Here is a 20,023-nt window from a genome sequence, read left to right on the forward strand (position 1 = left end):
TTTATGTATTTATTTATTTAAATACATTTCACTTCTATTATGAAAACTGTTAGTACATATTGCATTATCCTAAGGGTGTAAGCTTAGGTTATGTAAGCAGAAACCGACAACCGTATTAATATGCCTTTCGAATATATTCGATGCCATGTTGGGAATTTTGAATATTTTTTATATTGAAGTACACAATAAAATAAGCATTTTTCTTCTTTTTGTCTATTTCCAAATGGCTTCCACAAATCTGTGTACATTTACGATAAGGAAATGACGAAAAAAATAAATATTTTCCATTATCGGGTTATTTGCTTATATATCGGTACCAGTTCTTAAATGGTAAATGGTCCTTGAGTTCGTACAATGTTCGTATTAAATATTCCTAATTTTTTTCCAAAAATGCTTAGATTTATACGTTAGATATTAAAACGACTATAATGCACGTATGAAGATTGGGTGTATGTTCGAAAGAAAACCAGATTAGCGATAGCTCTTACTATTCTAAATGCTTATCTGTATTGTATCCTTCATAGGGGTTATTAATACATAGAAAAATAACTATTTATGTGTTATAACAAAAACAAATTATCAAGTTACTTTTTCAAAATGTTTGTTTGACTATTTGATTCAACTATAGGCCTGAACTTTATTTTTTTTATGTTATCGAAGAGTAATCAAGGGAACCAAAGTTAACATTGATAATAAGAGCACATACAGAAACCAAAAAAAAAAAAAAACAAAGAAAAATACTTTTAACAGTTTTCTGTGTATCATCAATGAATCTGCGTACATTTGTTTTCTTAAACAGTATTTAAAATGCCGTTGTTGTCATCTCTTCATGCATTATCAAATTATCTGATTTTTCAAAATATCATCGGAATCATATTGTTAATTTTATACTTTCTTTACACGTATTGACTTTGATTTTATTTTATCAATGTTGTCGAGTTGAGAAGGTAAGGAACGAAAAAAGGTGTATGCATGCAAGGTGATATTAATGAACAAAACAATATGAGATCTAAATACAATAATACAGAGATATGGAAAGCAAAGAGGAATACAATGATATACGTTTAAGTAGATAGATCTAGCCTATGGGACCTAACCCTTGAAATCAGCGATATTCATTTTTCTTAAACTCTGACAAGCACTAATTTGATATTGAATGTAAAACGTAACTTTGACGCTTATATCATATTTTTATTACGTTTATTTTCAATGATTTTACACAAACACAGCATAATTTGTAAGTGTTATTGCATATGTACATATGTACAGCATTACCAAGTTTCTAATTTTGATACGAGTTTAATAACTGTCTTATTCAAACTGTTTTCCTTGATAATCCAAATTAACAGAAAATAATGAACAGAACATAAACTAAGCGTTTAGATTTACATGGCATAGGAAAGCAGTTTTATATTCCTAAAACATTCTGACCAAGAAAAGTTCTAGCACATTTTAAAATCATATCTGTTAAACTAACTCAACTAAGTAGAGATTTCTTAAGAAAGAAACTACCGTGGCATAAACATGAGTTCAAGGCCCTAATTTATTTTTTTCTTTATTTTTGTTTGCCATTTTCTCACCGGTATGCATCCGAATCGCATTCAAAAATAAAATGTACGAAGAAAAGATTTCATCATTAAAGAAAGTTCGGATGATATATTATAAAATATCAATGTTGATTGAGTGTCAAACATACACAACCACACGCAACTTAATTTTTGGCAATAAATATGCACATTTTAAAATCAAACCATTATCTGTATTTAATAGAGGAAGTCCATGGTTATGCATGTGTCAATACCATGATATAAACATTCACTTTTTCGTTTTGTCATACACACAATATCATCGGTCTGTGACATTTATTGATTTTGTTGAAGATGCCTTAACACCACGTTTATGTCATGTTTGTGTATGTACATTTATAAATGTTTTATAATTGCAATGAACACATCCAACCCCCTTTTACAGAATACTGTCTACTTAATCGATTACACACTAATAAACTTCATTTTGTTTAAACTGTTTTTTATTTATCGAGCTTTTATAAACTACGCGTACTACGCATATAACGAAAATAATGGGTGAATAAAAACAAGGTAAGGATTTCTTTGTTATATTTTCCTGTTCTATATATTTACTACGCCCGTGTAACAGACATTACATGACAACCACTCATTATATCGTATCGAATATTGTTTGTCTTTTGGTTTCCGAACTTTTCTCAAAGGAGATGTTAGACTATCATGCTTAAGTATTTTAGGAAACATCTCACAGCTGTTTCACCATTCACTTCAATATTCACCATTTCTGTTCGAATAGAAGTGGGAAAGGTCGTGATCGACTCGAGAGGGGTCAGAGGTCATATTTCAACATTTTTGTTTTGTATTTGTTTGTTTGTTTTGTTTTGTTTTGTTTTTCAAATCGTTATTCTAGGTTGCTCGGTGTATTGAACAGTTTCTATCGACTCTGGAGGTGTCTTGTCGCCTCAATTTCAAGATGACCAACGTTTCTATAGCAAAATTGTAAAAGGAGAAAAAGAACAAATTACAGTTATACCTGCTTATTTCCACAGAAGTGGTCCGAAATGCATCTCTTAAGGGTTCTAAAAAGAGTTACAATGAATTTATTTCGACTTTACTCACTTCTTTACCAGTTTTAAGACTTACTTTCTGACCGACCATTCAATACGTTTATTTATGTTCAATCTGAACTTTGACTCAACCGACAATGGCATGCTTGTTTCTGTTTTTCAAGTGCTTTATAAACAAACGAGCGCAAAAGACGAGGTGCTAATTTTGTAATGATTTCAAACTGATAAACTTTAATTGTAATATGAAACCATTTATTAACCCCAAACCAGAAAAACAAATAAAAACCAAAGTGTTAAATTATCGAGTAAAGGAATACTGACTTCATAAATGAAATTCTAAATTAAGCTTTATGGATCCTTTGATTTGAAAAAAAATTCATAACTCACAAAAACATAACGATTTCAGTTACTGAAACAATCATTTAATTATTTTAAGTATGTTTAAAATTAAAGGGAAATAGGCTAAATTCATAGTAATTTGTTTTCCTTTTACCGGGTATATGCTGCGCTGATTTTTTTTTATTTATAACCTAGCACCAAAACCGGGATTTAAACCTGCAGAGGAGTTTAAAAGAAATAATATCTTATTAGAGCGAGGCTCAACAAATTATAGATAAATTAAGATTTCATGCAAAACATTTCCTTTTTAAATAGGATGGGCAGACCTCAAACTTGTTGCAACTGGACCGTCGAAGCGATTAAGCTTCGTATAAAGTAAACAAAAAATGTACCTAAGTCTAGCAAGCAATGACAACATTAGGATTATTTTAAGTGTCAATAATACTGCTATAACGCGATTGACTATGTAAATGCTTTAGATCATAACAGATTTTGACAAGATTTCAAACTCTAGACTCATTACCTTGTGCAGCTTTAAACAACTTCATAAATATCGGTATTTAGTGTAAACTTGTAATTAAGGATTTTTAGTGACAGAGAAATGTATAATGCTGTGCGAAATGAATAGAGTGGAATTTATTTGTAGAAAAAGTAGATAGTTCCAGTTCCTGACGGAAGGGGCGAGAAATATTCATTGTAACTGATATTTTCGTATACAGGACAGAAAACAATGGTTATGTAAAGAATTGAAGAGTTGTGTATAGGGTCTTGAGTAAACCCTGTCCCAGAAGCCATACCCCTAAGCAACACATTGCAAAAGGATGTCAAAGTGGCTTCCCTCTCCGAACTTTTCACATACATAGGCTTTTTTGTGGTTAATGACTAATATTGAATAGTATGTTTAAAAAGGGAATATATATCTAAACATGAGATCTGTAGCCCCTCCTATCGCGTCCACTCTAAATCATATGCGTCATAAAATGGCATTTATTGAAATGAATGTTGAAAATGGAAAGAAATGTTTAAATGAGACCATTGATTCCTCCCAAGTCGTTTGCAACCATTCCTAACTCTGTGTGACCTAAAATGGCAATTGTTGAAATGAACGTTGACATGAGACCGCTGACTTCTCCCGAGGAATCAATTGTGACTACCCTCAACTCTGCGCGACATAATATAGCTAAATATGGAATGAATGGTTGGAATTGTATCCTGGTCCCTTCTGCTCTTCTCTCATTTGATTCTTCCCTCAAAAGATTTTTCTGGGTTTGTTAGAACGAATTTTTTTTTTTTTTTTTGTTTTTTTTTTTTTTTTGGTAAAAAAACATCTTTAAGATTCTCTCTCTAAAGTTTTCGATTTTTTATTCGAACATTTAGAAATTCAAGCTTGTAAGGATATCTGAAATATTGCATTTATTTTCGTGAATCGCTCGCAGATTATGATATAACAGTCGAAAGCTTGTGCAATATATAATATCTACTCGGGACGATATTCACCAATATCCTCATACAATAAGGTTATTTGTAAGTACATATTTCTCATGAATTTGTTAGTTGACCGAAAATGATTCTCACTGTATCGGTAATAGCTATGATCTACACCAGATTTATTTTGGATTTGACTTGATTATGAATCGGACTAGTGTTCGGTAATTTCGTTGTTACCCTCATCAGGTAGTATAACAATTAAAAAACCGTGATTGAAGGTAATGAAATATATGTAATGATTTCAAATATGTGCATTAATTCAAGAGTACGTAGATAAGACTGACTTTGATCCATTACAATCTATGAAGGAAAATAAAGATTCCTTACAACATGAGACAACCAAGGAAATCCAACTCCTCAGGGATATCGTCAACTAGAGACGAACCAACCTGTATCACAGGGCAATACCCAGTATCAAACTAATGATAAGCACGTACGTTTATTTTAATCGAAATTACATGAGGCATGTTGAGACCAAATGTTTGACGGTCTAATAATGTTATTTAGATGCTAAAGTATCTTAGATAAATATTGTACATTTCGATATACTATATGCTTGTTTCAAGCAGTAGCTTTGTCAATGAGTGCCAAGGCTACATCAGTTTTCAAAGACCCCGATGTAGCAAAAACATTGTCTACTATACATGACAAATATGTTGTCGTACCAGCAGACAAAGCCCAAAACAACATTGTTTTTGTCTGCCAAACGTTTTATATCCAATGTTTATTATCAGAGGTAGACGTAGAAAATAATAGCAGTGATAAGACCTACACTGCTACCACTCTCTCCAAAGAAGAGATTGTGGAAAACCATAAATCTCTTTTGGTCTCTGTGTGGATCCTGAAGAATTCAAAAGATCTTTTGGAGACAATCAGTTCAAGACTATTATCTGAATATAATAGCATTAAAACCTATGATTTTTCAACACTGTATACTTCTATTCCCCATACTCAGTTAAAATCCCGACTTAAAAACATTATACATCGTTGTTTTTCCAAAAAAGATGGTACACCTAGATACAAATATATAGTTCATGGTAGAGATTCCTCATACTTTGTAAGAAATAATTCCAAATCATCTTCCAAATATACAGAGGAAGATGTTTACAAAATGCTGGAATTTTTAATGGACAACATATTTGTCCAGTGTGGTGGACGTGTTTTTCAACAAACGGTCGGCATTCCAATGGGAACAAATTGTGCTCCTTTAGTAGCTGACCTATTCCTCCACTCTTATGAGGCTGACTTTATAGCTGATCTGATCAGAAAGTAAGAATATTGTTTGGCTAGATCCTTCAATCTCTGTTTCTGCTATATAGATGACGTGTTATCTTCAAACAATCCTAATTTCGGGGATTTGATACATCGCATCTACCCAAAAGAACTTGAGATAAAAGATACTACAGACACTGTGAAGCCAGCCTCATATCTTGACCTACACTTAGAAATCGATGGTAAAGGAAAACTATTGACCAAACTTTACGACAAACGTGATGACTTTTCATTCAGAATTGTCAACTTTCCTTTTATCTGTGACAACATCCCTTCGGCTCCTGCGTATGGAGTGTTCATATCACAACTCATACGTTATGCCAGAGCTTGCCGAAACTACGCAGACTTTTTGTATCGCGCTAGAACTCTAACAAATAGGCTTCTGGAACAGGGTTATGTTGCTACAAGATTGAAGTCATCACTACAGAAGTTTTATGGTCGTCATCATGAACTCGGGGATCGTTATGGTGTATCCATCAGCACCATGAAAACTGATTTATTCAACGGGTCATAGTTTTCCTTTCCTCGTTTGTCTACCCCGGACTTGACTTTTTATGAGCAACTCGGCGGGTGTTTCTAGAAAAGCAGAGGACGCTTACCCTACCGGTGCACCTGGTCCATGCTCCCAGTTTTTAGTGGAGTCCGAGTTGCTCATTTACTTTTGTTACTTTGTATGTATGATTTTAGTTACTTTATGTTCTTTGTTGTGAATGTCTGTTTTCCATGTCTGGTCTTTGTCCCTGGATTACATTCTTTTGATTACCGCTATAACCTTAGTTCCCTTGATTACTCTTTAAAATTAGATATCTTTAATGGTCAAGATCCAAAAATTGCTTGTATAAAAAAGTACTCAAAACCAAAAAACGATATCGAAATATGAGCTTATTAGTTTCACAACGAATAAATAAGATGTTCAGAAGATAGAGTTTGTCTTTCTTTAAAGAATATTATCTAATAAATTGTCTTAAGTATAAACAAAACGATTGACAAAGAGATTCAAACTTTCTGCTATATATTCAAAAGAGTTTGTGAGCCGAGTTAGATTGTCTTGTTTATTGTTAACTTACAGGTAAAGAATCAACCAACATTAATGGAGGTAATGACATCAGGACCTCGAAGACCACCTTATCAAAATGATACATACATTTTGTTCTTCCTCTGTTGCCTTCTGTGTTTCCCAGCAATGAACATTGTTTTGTTCACGGATTTCTCCTCATTTGTAACCTAGATATTGCTACTTCTAATACTATAAACGTATTATTTTTTGTGGCGTATTAGTTTTGCTATTTTGTGGTGAACGGAAAACCACGAAAACATTACCAGTCAAATTGGTTTTTATCACCATATAACGTTATCAGTTTTTGAAACCGCGACGATTGATCCAAATAAATATATCTGCGAAAAATGTGATCATCTCAAATATGAGTAATTACATCATCAGTTTAAGGCATAAGATTCTTCAGGTTTATGTTTGGGGTCGTACAATGGTAAGGCCTTATCGTCGTCTCTTGCATACTAGTTGATTGATCTTAAGTTAATGATATTTACAAAAAAATCAAGGGTTTGTTATGATTTAGAGGATTATGGCCAAGTGACTAAAATGGATTTATAAAATTAAACTATATGAAGTAAGAGTAACAATAAAATTACCAAACACTTATCAGATAGTGGTTACTATTACAGTACATGTATATGAAGACAAACCCTTAAAATTGAGAACCAAAACTACCATAGCAAACAAAAGATCTTGTCAATTGTGCAAAATATTTTTAATACCTCGAAAAGGAAAGTTTTGATCGACTTTAAGGTCGATAGCCCATATTGTTTAGGTTACGACTTAGAGTCAAAATAGACTTTTGCAATTTATACAAGACTTATAATTAAGTTTTTTGTGTTCATACATAAAGGAATTTTTTGTGTATGAACCAGACTAAGTCAGTTGTAACCTACGTGGCATAAACAAACATAAATCAAAGAATAAAAAGGTATTTTCGTAAACACTCTAGTAATTGCTTATTTATTATGTCTAATTGAAAAAAATAAAAATTGTGTGACTTTTTTCCCATTTCATGCAGAAACACATGATATGTGAAACATTTAGTAACATTTAATTGCAATCAAAATCGTAGTTTCTTTTTCATGCTAAAATGTTGAGTGAGCAATCTCCCAGTACGCTCTATGCCAGATCTCTGTGTACGTACCTGTGTCCTGTAAAGCATCGTGTTTTGTTGTTTTTTCTTCTTCTTTTTTTAGATATGTACATATAGTCCATGGGCCACATTGGAAAACACTGGAACCCACCCCCTTTTCTCGATGGAAGTTATGGGACTATGATTTTCAGCTACTAAAATGTGTCTACTTATATAATTTAAGTGTTTGCAATCTGGTAACTACTGCTAAGTATAAAAATGTACAACAAAAAAATAGAGTACTTTAATTTTAGTATTTTAGTTTTGAAAGGTACAGTAACACGTCTAACTGTAATTATTTCAATTCGGCATTGAACTCATTCATTGTTTACATCGAATTCTTTCTAACAACTATTAGGTAGTATGAATTGTATTATTTTTTTGTTTTGTTTTTGTAAAGAAAAATGCTACCTGTACCCAAATATAGCATTCTTTTTTAAATCATTCCCAGCTGCTACTGTGATCTTAATGATTGCTAAATCATAACTTTTTGTTATCCTGAAAAGCTTAAAAACAATTTATTGATCCATTACATGGCAAGTGTTCATTGATTTCCGACAGAGAAGGAAAAATGGGTAGTTTCAGATTTTTCTCGATTTTACCCTTTTTGTAATGTATTAATACATCATTTCTGGTCAATCTAGGACTGATATCTTCATAATTAAGGTAGAAATGTATGTATTTGTTCTTTCCAAGTCATAATGAATAGTTATTACTAATTTTATATGGAATTTGACCATCTGTTCAAAATCAAGTTTGAATGACCAACCACATGCTTCGAATGTTGTCCTTAGTAGTCCAAGTTTAAGATGGTTCACCGATTGTAAACTCTCCATGAAAAATTGTATGGTGATTTTAAGGTACCTCTTATTTATGAATCAAATTGTTGAAATATAATCGTTTTGGGTTTATTTTACTGTATAAATCAATGTTTTTATACCGAAAATAAGAACAATATTTTGTAATTAAAATTACTAAACGTTAAAGCCCAAAAAAATGATAATCCGTGGAACATAGGAAGCTCGATTCTTCCCCGCGATATATATGGATAACTATTTTAGATACTCAAATAAAAAACATCTATATTTTTAGACATTGTTTGCTACGGTGGAACGCTTTCTGTGTATTTATATTATTACAAAATACAAAATGCAAATTATATAGATAATACAAATTTCGGTTAGCTGCACACGTGTGTCAATGAGTAACGTCTTATCGGTAGCATAAGAACCGCGTACTAAGAAAGTTTACAATTCAAAATAAGGTTGTATTTAGAAATAATCAAAACCAAACACATCGAGATACAAAGCCAAAAACATGCACCGATAAGTTCTACCAAAGAATGTCAAAACATGCACCGATAAGTTCTACCAGAGAATGCCAAAAACATGCACCGATAAGTTCTACCAGAGAATGTCAAAACATGCTCCGACAAGTTCTACCAGAGTATATCAAAACATGCACCAACAAGTTCTACCAGAGAATGTCAAAACATGCACCGATAACTTTTACCAGAGTATGTCAAAACATGCACCGATAAGTTCTACCAGAGAATGTCAAAACATGCACCGATAAGTTCTACCAGAGAATGTCAAAACAAGTCTGACTACTTGGTTCGTGAATACCGTCAGCATCGACAATGATGACGGAATTATAAAAATGGGAAGTTTCAGAGTGTCTTTTTTATTTGATTAAAATCATCTTTCTTCATCAAGTGTTTGTTTGATCACACATTTTATAAGACAACATCTGATAAAATAGTAAGCACAAGTAAAGAACGATTTCCATAATAGTCGGCCATGTGTCTTCTTAAATGTAATTCTACCCTTAAAATATATTTATTATTGTAAATGAGTAAATTAAAACGTTCATTTAATTTGATATAATAAAATCTCTTTTTAACATTAAAAGAATATTCATTTTGAAATTGATTTTAATATTTTTCTTTTGTTTAATGAAATCAAAATATTTTTAGATGCATTTATAACAATTTCAAATGTTTTAAAGGTGTACAAACTATATTGCAAAGAGATGTATACTTTAAATTAAGAAGTCTGACATTATTTTGGATTATAAATTATTAAAGTGTCAATATAGTACTTTGTAGGACTTTGTGTTGTTCTTTTCATCATACAAAATCTGGTATGCTGCTCGCGTGTTTTCAAGAGAATTCTCTTATCAAAAGAATAAGAGCTGCATATACAGGAAGATCTTAATCGAAAAAAATATAAAATTTGTGTATGCAAAAATAGCTCATAGCCAGAAATATCGAAATAGGAAGCCAAAACCTAGCACCAAAAGGTTCTGCAGTCTGAAATATAAAGAATGAAGCCTCAGTGTTTAGGGCGTTTTGAATTTCGTTATACATATTAGAAATTGTTCAAATAATTCCAACCATTGTGCCAGTGAATACCCTCCGGGACATTTGAACCACCAGCAGAATTTGATTTTCAAATAGACATAAAAAGAAACACATGTATATGTAAATTTGAATCTATAAGATGATCAATTTCAATTCTATGATGATTGTTCTTATATTGTTAACAAGGAAGGAACATTTAAAACATGTCATTTCGAGTTCCTTAACGAAATATTATAAATCATTTTGAAACATATGTTGATATTGAAGCAAATGAAGGCTAGTAATTGATTTAATAGCTTTGTTGGAAATGATGGAAACCTAATAATAACCTAAAATAATAACCTAAAATAATAACCTAATAATAACCTAAAATAATAACCTAAAATAATAACCTAATAATAACCTAAAATAATAACCTAAAATAATAACCTAATAATAATCTAAAATAATAACCTAAAATAATAACCTAAAATAATAACCTAATAATAACCTAAAATAATAACCTAAAATAATAACCTAATAATAACCTAAAATAATAACCTAATAATAACCTAAAATAATAACCTAAAATAATAACCTAATAATAATCTAAAATAATAAACTAATAATAACCTAAAATAATAACCTAAAATAATAACCTAATAATAACCTAAAATAATAACCTAAAATAATAACCTAATAATAACCTAAAATAATAACCTTAAATAATAACCTAATAATAACCTAAAATAATAACCTAATAATAACCTAAAATAATAACCTAAAATAATAACCTAATAATAACCTAAAATAATAACCTGAAATAATAACCTAATAATAACCTAAAATAATAACCTTAAATAATAACCTAATAATAACCTAAAATAATAACCTAAAATAATAACCTAATAATAACCTAAAATAATAACCTAAAATAATAACCTAAAATAATAACCTAATAATAACCTAAAATAATAACCTAAAATAATAACCTAATAATAACCTAAAATAATAACCTAAAATAATAACCTAATAATAACCTAAAATAATAACCTAAAATAATAACCTAATAATAACCTAAAATAATAACCTAAAATAATAACCTAATAATAACCTAAAATAATAACCTAATAATAACCTAAAATAATAACCTAAAATAATAACCTAATAATAATCTAAAATAATAACCTAATAATAACCTAAAATAATAACCTAAAATAATAACCTAAAATAATAACCTAATAATAATCTAAAATAATAACCTAATAATAACCTAAAATAATAACCTAAAATAATAACCTAATAATAACCTAAAATAATAACCTAATAATAACCTAAAATAATAACCTAAAATAATAACCGAATAATAACCTAAAATAATAACCTAAAATAATAACCTTATAATAACCTAAAATAATAACCTAATAATAACCTAAAATAATAACCTAAAATAATAACCTAATAATAACCTAAAATAATAACCTAACCTAAAATAATAACCTAAAATAATAACCTAATAATAATCTAAAATAATAACCTAATAATAACCTAAAATAATAACCTAAAATAATAACCTAATAATAACCTAAAATAATAACCTAACCTAAAATAATAACCTAAAATAATAACCTAATAATAACCTTAAATAATAATCTAACCCAAAATAATAACCTAAAATAATAACCTAATAATAACCTAAAATAATAACCTAAAATAATAACCTAATAATAACCTAAAATAATAACCAAACCTAAAATAATAACCTAAAGTAATAACCTAACCTAAATTAATAACCTAATAATAACCTAAAATTATAACCTAAAATAATAACCTAATAATTACCTAAAATAATAACCTAATAATAACCTAAAATAATAACCTAAAATAACCTAAATAATAACCTAAAATAATAACCTAATAATAACCTAATAATGACCTAAAATAATAACCTAATAATAACCTAAATAATAACCAAACCTAAAATAATAACCTAAAATAATAACCTAAAATAACTACCTAAAATAATAACCTAACCTAAAATAATGATGTATGTGTAAGTATTTTATTAGCTCCCTGATTTGAGTTTATATACACATATGATAAGACTTGAATAAATTCTTTACACTTGAAATGTGTCGTTTCTGGAAATTCACATGGCAAACATCAGAGATATAAACGAAACTGTAATTTCAATGATTAGTATATCCAATATTGTTATTTAAAGATAATAAAAAATTAAAAAGAATCCTAAATTCACGCCAGAGATATATTCTGAATTAAATTTTTCATCTTTGCAGTAATTGTTTGTTGACAAACAAGTCAATTCTCGTTCTATAGATATTTTGAATTTAAAACAAATTGTGATCTCGAAAATTCCACAGGGTGGGGGTCATCTAGGGTATATGTAGCCCATGGACAAAACAAGACCTTCTGTAATCGTTTGGGAAATTTATGAGATTTTGACGAAAATGTAGCATTGAAAACGATGGTTATATATACATCTGGATGCCTATCTTTTCGGGTAATCTCTTCTTCTTCGTGTATCAGATATGTTACTACAAATAATGAGTATTTAGGGATTTGTGTTATATGAGAAATTTATTGATTATGCAAACTTTATAGCAACAAAAAGCAAATATTAGTGTTTTGCCTAGAAGAATTTTCTTTTAAACTGTCCTAAGTAGTCGAAACAAATAAGGAATGAAACATTCTCTAAATGCAAACATTTTTTTTTCGAAATAAAAGTAATACCTTAAATTGTCAGCAGATTATGTCACAATTTTATCTTTATGTTTGAAATGTTTGTTTTGGTTTATTTTGTTTTGTGATGGTGTTTTTTTTATTTTTTTATTTTTTGTTTGTTTTTTTGCTTTTGCTTTTTTCATGTTTTTTATGATGTTGGTTTGTTTGTTGTTTTATTTGTTTTCTGTTATTTTTTTTGGTTTGTTTTATTATTTGTTTGTTTGCGTTTTCGTGGGCTTTTTTGTTTGTTTGTATGTTTGTTAGTTTGTTTGTGTTTTTGTTTTTGTCTTCTATTTTATGATTATTATTTTTTTATTTTCGTTTTGATTCTTTAACTTCTCGATTTACCCTTGTACGAGAGAAAAGATTAACTTTAAAGTCACTCTTCATTTTTTTCTAGGCCGATTCAGCGGCGGACTATGCAACAACCCGTGATAATTGGAAAGATGTTTAACCATTGTTACTGTCGTTTTAGGAGTTGTCTGCTTTGGAGCCTTGATAATAAGTATTTCTTCATAAAGTATCGCACAAGACAATCTGATATTGACTCAGTCTATAAGAGGAACCTACCAGTCATCGCATTAATTCACATAATAACAAATGTGTTTGTATGGCTTGTAATATAGCAGACTATGAATTTAATATAATGTCATTCTTTGTAACCGTTTCTACTTAAAATTAATATTGTAGTGGTTTTGGCAATAAAAAAAAACTACTTGGAACTGCAGCTAGGGCAGTATGATTCAGAGTGCAATGGACAAAATTTTAATATTCAAAACTATGTTGTTTGCCCTCAGTTCTAATCCACAACTCAAGCTGAAACCGCGGAATAGATTTCGATAAAACTTACACATTGTTTATTACATGATGATATTATGCACCTCCTATGTTGGATTTTCGTTTGGGTTTCCTATATGATTTCTGAGCGGAGATATGACATAGTTCTCATAATGTATATTTCCAAACGTGAAGCTAACAGTGACAGATTCAGGGAAAGGTTTCGGGGTAGTACTCCCAAACCTTTTTGTTAATTGTGGGTTAAATGTGCACATAATTTTGTAAAAAAGAATAGTAAATAATAGTCTGAAACTGCTCTTTTCACAATTTCTTAACCCACCCTAGATGATCAGTAGTTCCATTTAAAAGATATATTCCTTGATATCCATGTCTAATATTATGTTACCATAAATGTAACAGCGGTACGAGTTCGAGTCTCGAGTCCCGCGGAGGGAACGACCAAAAATTTGCATCGCAAATTTGACAGTTCTAACATCATTGGGAATTGTTCAGACCCTTCTATAAGTTTACTTTATCTTCCCTGTATCAATTTGATCCGATGGAGCAGTGTAGCGAATAGAGTCGTCACATTCTGAGACGTTAAGGTTTGTCAAGTTAAACTTAAATGTTTTGAGAATATTTTATCTAAGTACTCATTGAGCATTCTACATCCACAGAATACGGACTCTTGGGTATATTTTGTATATAAAGTTGTCTTCTATCCTTAGTCTATAGAGTTAAGAAATTTTAAAATCTCACCCGATGCGATTGAATACAGAAAGTTTTGGTTAATTTGAAATGCTCAGGTGGCTCTCAAGTAGATACAGCTTTAAGTTGCCATTAAAACTGGTTGGGTAAACACACTGGTTGACATTTTCAAAAGATTTGTTTTCTATTCTTCCTCATACAGGTTAATTCCCGGTAAGCGGTTTTGGGTTCTTAAGATCCCCTAACTCCCCTGATCGCCCAATTTTTATTCAAATTTATGCAGTCCAACCAAAGTATAGAATGTTATATAATGTACTTTTCAATCAATGTTTTTAAATTATTAACGAGTAGGAATGGTTAACAACCATGGCGAATTAAAAGGGAGTCCCCGCGCACCCTTATGCTAGAAAAGTTTGGTTTACTACAAAAAATTTAAAATGCCCCGTTTTTTTCCGAATTTCTGGATCAACCACTAGCTGACAGCAGTCATATAGAGGTAATAACCATCTGGGAATCGGGTCTAGAGATAATTGTGAACACATCAGGATGCTTATTTGTAAAATATCTAAAATTTCTCCTTCTGCTTCATTGTATGTTTCTTTCGGGGAACTATCAGAGAACATCAACAAAGTTTCAATGTTTAATGTTCCTTTTGCTTTTCTTTTTCCCTGAATATCATCCGGAGTATTATCAATCTTGGCTTCATTTTTTAGAAATGTTTTATACATGTAGAATATAAAACAACTTATTCCAAATAAACAATAATTTACTTTTTTGTCTTGTTTATTTGCAGTTTAAGCAAGAATTATGGTTATAGATTAACATGGAAACGAGTCAATGAAATTTCGTCGGCAGTTAAGTGGACATTCTCAAGTATTTTAATCAGTCATAATCTCTGTCAATTGTATATTACTGGCTGAAAATCAGCGTCGAAATCATCTTTTAAACGCTTGTCTGTCTATTCAAAGACGCCTCATTAAATCTTTTAACTGTCGATTACATACTTCTTGGAGACAAGTAAGAGGCTAGGCAGGGGTGCGGGTCCGGGTTTGAACGCTCCTCCCGTTGGTAAATGTTATAAATATTATTGCATATGCACATTTCTAGCAAAAAAACAAGCAAATAACAGCCTGGAAACCACTTTTTCGCCCATGCCTAAGTTACATATATTCCAGAATTTTGTACTTATACACAAATAAGCTTGAAATCATGTACTCAACTAAAACAGGATTCCATAGGAAAGCGACTAGGTATTGCCTACCTTAATCTTTTCGATTCCCACTTTATGTTATTTAAAAAGCTTTGTTCCTTACCAATTACCTACAGTTGATGTTTTTGATCTAATTATGAATATACAAATTTTAAATATATAATTATTATAGCTCAAACCAGATAATATAACATTCCTGTACAATGTTTTTGATATAGTATCGTATATAATCGCAATCCTGAATTTCTTTTATATGTTATCTCCAGGAGTCATGACATGTGACCAAACATTCCTTCAGGTCATGATCTCTCATCGTTCAGCGACTGGTATGGGTCGTGATTTACTCAACAGGTAATCACTGAGCCACTCGGGTAAATTCCACAATAAACGTAGCGAATACTTAGCATCATTGCCCGCCAGATATCGGTATTTTGGATATTTAGCAGTAAGTGCGTGTACATAGGCATCCACTACTAGCTCAACTTTAGGAGAGGAGAACTTCGTCAAACCATTTCTTAAAATTGTCTTTGCTGTAATGAAATAAGTTATTGATATATAATCGGTTAACCATCTAAAAATAGAGGCAAAGAATGAACATGACGCCTTAACCAACAGCATTTCATAACTACGAAAGTTGAACTTGTATGAAACATATTAATTGACCTGATTTAGTTTCAGTGATTTGGTATTTTGTTTCTTATGTATCAGAAAATCTAAAAAAAAAACGTTAGCTAGATATAATACTCCCGTCAGTATTCTGTTTTATAGGTGGACCCAATAGCCCAACTAGAGGAGATGACACAAGAACAATATAGTTTTTGTGTGATTTTTTTACTTGTTTAACATTAAAACAAAACCTGTGTAAGCTGTTTATTTTTTGTTGACATCTGTTCCGTATATTTTTCATAAGCATTTAATAATACTTGATTGAATAAAGCATATAACTAACTTACATTCTTCTACAAACTCTTCACCATAATATTTCTGGAGATCTGCAGGTATTTTGTTGTACTGAGCCATGTAGGTGCTACAGATTCTATCTGGATCAGAAATGCTGGTGATGAAATACCCTGGTTCAATAATGTGGACGGTCACTCCACGTCTATACAGTTCAAGTCTGTAAAAAATACAAGCGCCCGTTAATATAACGTTTAAAGAAAACAAATATAGACATAGAACATGACTCGTATGGCACGCCGTATTTATATTTATTCCATATCTCTTGTACTTTGTAAGAAATGTTATATATTATATGTGATATCTCATAAACATTATAAGCTATCTTATATACTGTATCAGAAAATCTCATATATTTAATCGTATATCTTGTTAAGTGTACATTATATGAGATGATCTTATAAAATGTGTAAATCATTTCATAAATTATATAAGATATCTTTAAAGTGGAATAAAATATATACGGCTATATGAACTCAGTGATTCTCAAAAGATCCCCCTTCCTAAACAGTAATTATACAATATCAAATGTCAACAAAGTACGAAGTATAAAGTAACAGTTACCGAATAAATTGTGTAACTATCAATGTAGCTACCAGTGTTTATTCAAACTGAGGGTTTATATAGCTCTGGTCACTGGAGCCACCACATACTACTACACTACGGGACTAGTTCCCAATCAAAAATATGAAATGGGCTACAACAAGATTTATTGTACAGACTGTTATACTGTATTTGAACATCATACCTTGTACTTCGACCTGCACCATGGTAAGAATAGAGTTTTTAATCACCACAAAACTTTCTCTTTTATAAATGGCAACTACTACAGTATTTCATTGACATGATTTTTCTGTCCTAAAAAGACTAAAATAAGCAGACCAAGAACTTAATACATGCATACGTGTTTGAATAAATAATCTAAAATAATTTATGTCACTGCTTGATAATAAATAAAATCAAATTAATTAATAACTACCTCAGTACATCTGAATAAGCCTCCACGGCATACTTAGAAACAGCATACGGTGCCGTCCCCATGGCGTACCTCCCAACAACGCTCGACATGTTAACGATCCGACCTTTAGATTTAAGTACTAATGGCAAAAAGATTCGGTTCAGCTCAATCATACCAAAGGTGTTTATGGCAAGGGTTTTCTCATAATCTTCCTTAAAGCACCATTCAATGGGGCATGGTGGACCAGAGATGCCCGCATTGTTTACAATACCCCAAAGTCCTGAAATCAAGGTAAAAAGACATGATACAGAATGGGATATTGAAAGGCAGCACAATACTGTAACTAAAGGTTTCAAATAGAATCAGATACTTGTGAATTGTCTGAGCATGATAGAACACAACATTTTAAATATTTATAATAAGTGGGAAAATACAAAAATGATAAAAGAAAATTGTCTTAAGTTAACAAAATTCAACTGATTCTACAAAATGTACAATAAATGTCGTGTACCCTATTTTTCCGCTTACCAGTGTGTACAGTCTTAGTTTGGATACCCACTGGCATTAAACGTATTTCCTAGTAATAAAAGTACAATGCACACTGCAACTAAATATTGCTGAATTTATTTAACTTAAATACCTTTCCCATTGGGCAAAGAGGATTTCACAACTGACAAAGCCGACCGGATGCTTTCTTCACTACAAACATTAAGAAGCACTGGTGTGACATTCTTTGATGTTTCATCACCCAATTCTTTTGATCCCTTGTCAGTCAGGCAACCTGCAAAGACGTTAAAACCAAGCTTGTCCAACTCCTTGGCTAATAGATTTCCAAACCCAGTATCGCATCCAGTAATAAGCACGTATCGATCACCATAGTTTCCAAGTTTCTGTTGTTCCCTGAACCAGCGGTAGGTTATCAATATAATCACAACGGCTGCAATGTACACCCACATTCCTCAGGTTAGCTGTAATTTATGAACATTGGCACCTTTGGAAATCTTGACTGACAGATGCACCTGGACAGGTGTTTAAATGCGTGCAAATGGTTCTTTAACAGAAGCGAGTTCTGTCCCCAAGAAGTAGCGTAAATGCTCCTACTAATGAACATTTCTACAAGTCACTGATCTACTCTAATGTACCATGCAAAATCATTTGCTTCTGATCCGGGCGTTACCTTAATTGGGTGCATGGCCAGTATTGACTAAAGTTACAAAAATTTTAGGTCATCTATCCATGACGATCAAAACCTTTATCTATAGAACATGTACGTAAACACTAATAATTTATAGAGTAGTGAGAATGCTATCAAAATATACAGTAGAGGAAAGTTGAGAGTTCACATGCATAAATAAATAAAACAAAATAAAATCACATAAACGTATTTACCTATTCGGCTGGATTGAGTGTGTAGACAACACAAAATGGCGTGACCAGGCCGAATTTAAAATGTCCACAGCTGGCTATTAACCTCATGTTTATTTATATGTGAAAATAAACCAACCATGAACTTTGAAGCCTTGATCTAAAAATAACGACTTCGCTGTTGTGATCATGGGCGGATCCAGGATTTGAGCTTATTGGGGGGCGTTAATTGAATTAAATGCCGTGGAAACAAGGCAAAAAAAATATTATGGGGTGAAACTTATGGTGAAAAAAAAATTCTTACCGATTTAGGGGGGGCGTACGCCCGGCACGCTAGTCCTTGGATCCGCGCCTGGTGATATATATCTCTGGCAATCACTTAATATTTTTTTAGGTTGATCGTAAAAAAAAAAAAACATTTTAACAAACATAATTGCAATTTGTGAGTGTGTACTTTTTTGTTTTGTTTTTTGTTTTTTGTTTTTTGTTTTTTGTTTTTTTGCGTTTGCTTTGTTTTGATTTCGTTTTCAAATTACTATTGAATGCAATTCTTGAAAATCATTAATGAGAAGGGAATATTTGTGGGGTTCCAATTTTCGTGATCTTTATTACAGAGCAAAATGATAAATTAAAAGTACATTGAAACCTAACGGTGCATATCAGTTTCATGAGAATCCAAGGAGATCGGATCACCGAATGTCGTAAAGAATAGAAAAAAATGCACATTGTATGCATGTGTATGTGATTTCGATGATCTACAACCAGAAGCTGCAGCATTTGACATTCCCATGAAACGAAAAATATACCAATTCAGCGAATGGACTACACCAAAAAAAAAAAAAAAATACAAAAACCAACAAACAAACAAATCACACACGAATACAAGTTTTCGACTTGAACAGACGCAAAAGGTGTGGCAATATATACAGTAAACGTATTAATTTTCGCTATTTTTGCGATGGACAGAAACCCGCGAAAAATAGTATCCGGGAAATTGATTTGAAACACACATTAAGTAAAAAATAAACAACGCATGATTCGAAAGAGGTCAAAGTCCAAATATTGAAGATTTTTACGCGTAATA

General features: G+C 31.2%; 1 protein-coding gene and 1 long non-coding RNA gene across 3 annotated transcripts; one reads left to right on the forward strand and one right to left on the reverse strand.

The window, feature by feature from the left end:
* Positions 1-2,054: 2,054 nt before the first annotated feature.
* Positions 2,055-15,203, forward strand: LOC148609634 (uncharacterized). The gene is made up of 3 exons (XR_015914486.1): positions 2,055-2,099; positions 4,729-4,853; positions 13,365-15,203. It is a non-coding gene; the product is annotated as an uncharacterized LOC148609634 (long non-coding RNA).
* An 11-nt stretch (positions 15,204-15,214) lies between these two features.
* LOC148609635 (17-beta-hydroxysteroid dehydrogenase type 6-like) lies at positions 15,215-19,298 on the reverse strand. 2 transcript variants are annotated; one of them, XM_088540793.1, is made up of 5 exons: positions 18,964-19,298; positions 18,215-18,542; positions 17,596-17,854; positions 16,613-16,776; positions 15,215-16,189 (listed from the first exon to the last, which is right to left on the reverse strand). In XM_088540793.1, exons 2-5 carry the CDS (start codon positions 18,528-18,530, stop codon positions 15,969-15,971), a joined length of 960 nt encoding a protein of 319 aa, XP_088396919.1. In that variant the 5' UTR covers positions 18,531-18,542; positions 18,964-19,298; the 3' UTR covers positions 15,215-15,968. The 2 variants fall into 2 exon arrangements, with proteins under 2 accessions (XP_088396919.1, XP_088396920.1); XM_088540794.1 differs by having other exon boundaries at positions 18,215-19,061.
* Positions 19,299-20,023: the final 725 nt, after the last annotated feature.

Source organism: Perna viridis, chromosome 8, assembly GCF_037379345.1.
Source record: "Perna viridis isolate PV_CMFRI_1.1 ecotype Kerala chromosome 8, ASM3737934v1, whole genome shotgun sequence".
NCBI classification, from domain to species: domain Eukaryota; kingdom Metazoa; phylum Mollusca; class Bivalvia; order Mytilida; family Mytilidae; genus Perna; species Perna viridis.

Bases quoted from the DNA above. Each gene is read 5' to 3' on its own strand.
- LOC148609635 (XM_088540793.1), bottom strand. From the start codon at position 18,530: ATGTGGGTGTACATTGCAGCCGTTGTGATTATATTGATAACCTACCGC. The intron at 16,777-17,595 runs GTAGTTATTAAT...TATTTTTTACAG, and splicing joins GCTTATTCAGATGTACTGAG to ACTTGAACTGTATAGACGTG. The intron at 16,190-16,612 runs GTAAGTTAGTTA...ATTTCATTACAG, and splicing joins TGAAGAGTTTGTAGAAGAAT to CAAAGACAATTTTAAGAAAT.